Below are 5,140 nucleotides of genomic sequence, written 5' to 3'. Positions count from 1 at the left end.
TTAAGCGACGTGCCATTTTGCTTCTTGGTGACAGGGTCAGAGCTGCCTTGGGGACCCCCTCAGCGGAGGCAGAAGCCCTCACTGCTTCTTGAAAGATGCAGCATTGCACCCAAGCCTGCCTGTCCCCTTAGCGATATTCCCCAGCAGGCAAGGCATCCTCCTTCCTAACACACACACACAGAGCTCAGCTTTGCCTTTGCAGCGATGGTTCTTAGCATTTAGAGCACAGGCAGTGCAGGAATGACTCTGACTTTGCACGTCGGCCACATTAACTCTTTGCAACTAACGCAACAATATTTCCTTCTGCAGAATTTGAGAGGACCCACTATCCCGATGTGTTTGCAAGAGAGAGACTAGCTGCTAAAATAGACCTGCCTGAAGCAAGGATACAGGTACTGAGCTGCTGTGCAGCTATAACTATTATTATTTTTACTATTGCTATTCTAATTTTGTTATTCCTGGCTTATCAAAGCACAGGGTAGCCCTTACTTAGAACTGGGTATTTGCCCATCTCCCCTTCGGGAAAATAACAGCAGCTGGGGTTTGCTTTTGCAAGCTGCTTTGCTACGCTGCAAGCCAGCTCTCTATCAGCACGGCCCCGAGTTACGTGGGGGGGGGGCCCAGACCTCCAGTCCTTGTAAGGTCACTCACGACTCCCAAACGCTGTATTTCCAGGTGTGGTTTTCTAACAGAAGGGCCAAGTGGAGAAGGGAAGAGAAGCTGAGGAACCAGCGAAGACAAGCCAGCAACACTCCCAGCCACATTCCCATCAGTAGTAGTTTCAGCACAAGTGTTTACCAGCCAATCCCGCAACCAACCACCCCCGGTAATGCCACCAACCTGCCTCACGTTCATCCATCCATCCTCTTGGGAAAATGAGACTCTCAGACTGTATCGCCGATTGTAATTGCGGTTAAACTAATGTGTTCGTCTATCTGTCTATTCTATTATAGTTTCCTCTTTCACATCAGGTTCCATGTTGGGCAGAACGGACACGGCGCTCACAAACACGTACAGTGCGCTGCCGCCCATGCCTAGCTTCACCATGGCCAACAACCTGCCTATGCAAGTAAGTCCGGTGCCGCCGCCATGGTGTGATGCTCCCCTGGGACTTGGGGGCCCTGGGGTGTGTGGGAGCGTGGGTGCAGGCCCTTCCTCCGCAGGACGGGGGGCTATGGACCCAAACCACCCTGCATGGAAACTAGCACGAAAGGCTTGCCCGGCATCTGAAAAGGTGCCCTATTTGGGAGAATCGCAAGGGAAGGGGCACTGTAAGATCTGGTGCTCACAAGCACTTTTCCTGAATTTTAAAAGAGAAAGGTCCTCGAATTTACAAGGCAACAAATCTGGGATGAAAAAAACCTTCCCCCCCAAAAAACAAACAAACAAACAAACAAACAAACCAACCCTGTGGTTAACCTATGGAACTCACTGGTGCAGTATTGTGGAAATTGCTGCCCGAATAAGCTGCTGGAGGGATCCGACCTTCTCGGTGTAGGTAATGCGGTAGCGGCACATTAGGAACACCTGAGAGAGGGAAGGATGTGATTAGCATCAGTGGTTATGCCAGCTAAGCCAGAATTGCAAGAGCTGTCAATCCTCATGCCTGAAAGCATTAGCTGATCACCAGCTGGGTTAGGAAGAAATCTATTCCTTTGGGGTCTGTTTCTATAGACCTTTCAGATGCAAAATTCCTCCTTTTCTAATGGTGGGGTTGGCCTAGGAAGGTGCTGGCCAATTACGGGAGTTTTACAGCTTTGTCTGAGGCACACAGCATTGACCACTGCTGGAGACAGGCGAGCAGATTAGAGAGCCTGACTCCTCCGCTGTGGCAATTACTATGTTACTAATTGCTGAACCAAAATTAACCAAATAAAGTTAGAGTCTCGCAAGTCCGCAGAAAGAAATGACGTCGGCTAGGTCGCTATTTCGTGACGTTGGAGGCTGGCGGTGTCGTTCCCGGCAGCGGGCTGAGAGCAGATGACAAAAAATCAAAAGGCTGATGCGGGAGGGGACCCTTGGGAAAGCAGAAGGCCCCCAATTCACCGCCGGGCACCTGGGCAGGGACCTGGCAGGTGTGAGCCACTCTGGAAAGTCCTGACTACGTGGTCACCACGGCGTGATGGCCACGCGACATTGGAGCGGGAGACTTGGCAGCCAAACTGTCGGCATTTCCCTGCGGATGCACGGCGCGTTGCTGGTTCTCCCCAAGCACAGTGTGTGTGCTTAGCGAGCGAGACTGTCAGTATTTTCGGAGACGGTGTGTGTCAGGGACGTGCAGATGGAGGAAATATGTGCAGACGTGTTGAGTCTCGTATGCTTGGAGCAGGAATTACTCATCCTGCTTCCTGCTCCCCCGCTGCCTCGCTGTATTGGGTCACCGCTCCTCCAGCACCCTGGAGTGGGAGATGCCCCTGCTTGGTCCCTCGCTGGCATCGTGCCATCCCTCACCCCCTGCCCCCCAACTGCTCTTCCCCCTTGGGCAGATAGGATTTTAGGGGTTGGAGTTTAGGTAAATGGAGATGTCTGGTCTCCTGGGATGCTGCTGGCATGAGTTTGGGGTGACCGAAGCTCTGAAGGGGGGTGAACGCACACTGTGTATTGTTGTGTGTTGATCCCCCTTCAGAGCTTCGGTCACCCCAAACCCACACATCATCTGTGTCTATGTGCAACATGCTTGCAGATGCAGGACCAGCCCGCATGCCTCAGTGGAATAATTTTTAGTTACACACCTAATAGATTTTAGTTACACCACCAAATGCAAGATAAGATGCCAGCCCTGTCTCTGGCTGCAAATGGCATGAGACATCTTTCTTCTATGCAAGTACAAACAAGAGCAGCGCTCAGGCTTTGGTTCCTTGGCTTAGGTATGTAATACCTTGGTTAGTATCTAGATGCAGGGATCTGTTCGTCAAGTGCATCTGAAAAGGCGTTGGTGACTGTCCACGTTGTTTCTGTTGACCAAAAACCTCTGGGAAGAGGCTGCTTGGTTGAGCTCCTAATTAGGGATTTACATCTTGGTGCCCAAATTTGAAACTGAAGCTTGTTTTTGCTTGTGCACGCCGCTTCTGGGGGCTGGCACATCCATTCAGAAGAGTGTAATGCCGTGTTCACCCCGTCCGATACTTAACGCTGTTTTGTCCTTTGCTCCCATAGCCCCCGGTACCCAGCCAGACCTCCTCCTACTCTTGCATGCTGCCCACCAGTCCATCGGTGAATGGACGGAGCTATGATACATACACCCCTCCCCACATGCAGACACACATGAACAGCCAGCCGATGGGCACCTCTGGCACCACTTCCACAGGTGAGTGGCCCCACGCTCCCCCCACCTTTCTGCCAGCGCAGCTTTCCTTGCTCCAGCCATCAGGTTTTTCACATGTATTTGCTGGGAGAAGTCTCTCCCCATCGCTGGGAGAGGTCTCTCCGGTGGGTTTAGTAGCTGCTGAACTGGACAAAAGATGAAAATGTATAACCTTGCGGGCTAGAGCAGAAAGTCTGATTTTTAAGCTGCCGCTGGAGGGGTAGATGAAAGACAGCTGATCAACGGAGGTGGCATTTGAATAGCAGTACAGTGCAAAGCTCTTCAGTGAGGCCCCCATCGCACAAAATCTTCCCTGTATAATTAACTTCTAAAGCAGCATTTATTTCACCGTTAAATCTCAGTGGAGATACTCAGACCTGTGAAGTTAGGTGTATGTGAAAGTGTTTGCAGGACTGGGCGTGTTTTTATCGTGTCTGTGTCAGAGGCTATTTTTTTGCTAAAGATTTGAAGTTATCGAAAAGGCAGGTAACCTGTACAAATATTAACCTATGCCTAAGAAGGCAAAACAGGGTAAAAAAAAGGGTAAGTGTCAGCATCAGCAGGAGCAAGCCAGACACATTTTAAAAGAATAGAAATGTTCAGTGTATTTTGGGCTGAATTCCCAACTGATACAAATGAGCTGAGGCTCTGGCATTTCTCTCAAAGCATGACAGTTTATTTATAACAACAAATCAGTGAGATGTGCATAGGTTTGTAAAATATACATCCCCCTCCCCACCTGATTCTGCAGGCTGGTAGATGGCGAGATTTAATATTTACCGGAATACAAGCGCAAATCTGTGGAAGTGAAAAGCAAAAATTGTGCTGTGCATAGAAAAACTAACCTACCCATTTTCCCCCCTCAATTTTCAGGTCTCATTTCCCCTGGAGTGTCAGTTCCAGTTCAAGTTCCTGGCAGTGAACCTGATATGTCTCAATACTGGCCAAGATTACAGTAAAACATGTGTTAATTCCGTAAATGACTATATGGACAACAGTTGGATGTTCAGCAGTATTTTATAAAGGAAGAATGGCTCTCAGAGTACTTCTGTACTGCAACTGTGCCCTATGCTGTAACACATGGAAAAGACTTTCACATGGACCTTTGTACACTGAAGGCATTATATCAGTTGGAACAAATCTTCATTTTGGTATCCAAACTTTTATTCATTTTGGTGTATTATTTGTAAATGGGCATTTGTATGTTATAATGAAAAAAAAAAAAAGAACAATGTAGACTGGATGGATGTTTGATCTGTGTTGGTCATGAAGTTGTTTTAAAAAAAAAAAAGGAAAAGAAAAAAAAAAAGAAGCCATGATCAACAAGCTTTGCCACGAATTTAAGAGTTTTATCAAGATATATCGAATACTTCTACCAATCTGTTCATAGATTATGGATTGATGTTCCAAGTTTGTATCATTCCATTGCATATAATTAAACCTGGAACAATACGCACTAGATTTATGTAAGAAAAATATCTGTTGGTATTTCCAAAGGTTGTTAACGGCTGAAGCTATGTGCAAACAGGGGTTAAGAGAGAACTTCGATGAAGAAAAGAGTTTGATAGATAAAAGGTAGATTGTGTCTTCGATATAATCCAATTTGTTTTATGTCGAAATGTAAGTATTTGTCTTCCCTAGAAATCTCCCAGAATGATTTCTATAATAAAGTTAATTTCATTTATATTTGACAAGAATATTCTATAGATGTTTTATACACATTTTCATGCATCATACGTTTCTTTTTGGTCGGCAAGAGTTAATTGTTCTTAGATATAGTTGTACTACTGTTCACAGTCCAATCATTTTTGTGCATCTAGAATTCATTCCTAATCA

The 5,140-nt window shown here is 46.8% G+C and overlaps 1 protein-coding gene across 1 annotated transcript; it reads left to right on the top strand.

Annotated features, from left to right (window-relative positions):
* Positions 1-309: 309 nt before the first annotated feature.
* PAX6 (paired box 6) lies at positions 310-4,582 on the top strand (the record flags this gene model as incomplete). The annotated part of the gene is made up of 5 exons (XM_009705808.1): positions 310-392; positions 676-826; positions 972-1,069; positions 3,157-3,307; positions 4,178-4,582. Coding segments are annotated over 5 exons (569 nt in total), but the record flags the coding sequence as incomplete, so codon positions are not given.
* Between the last annotated feature and the right edge of the window lie 558 nt (positions 4,583-5,140).

This window comes from Cariama cristata, unplaced genomic scaffold, assembly GCF_000690535.1.
Source record: "Cariama cristata isolate BGI_N322 unplaced genomic scaffold, ASM69053v1 scaffold29898, whole genome shotgun sequence".
Classification (NCBI taxonomy): Eukaryota; Metazoa; Chordata; class Aves; order Cariamiformes; family Cariamidae; genus Cariama; species Cariama cristata.
This window is presented reverse-complemented; position numbering and strand designations above follow the sequence as displayed.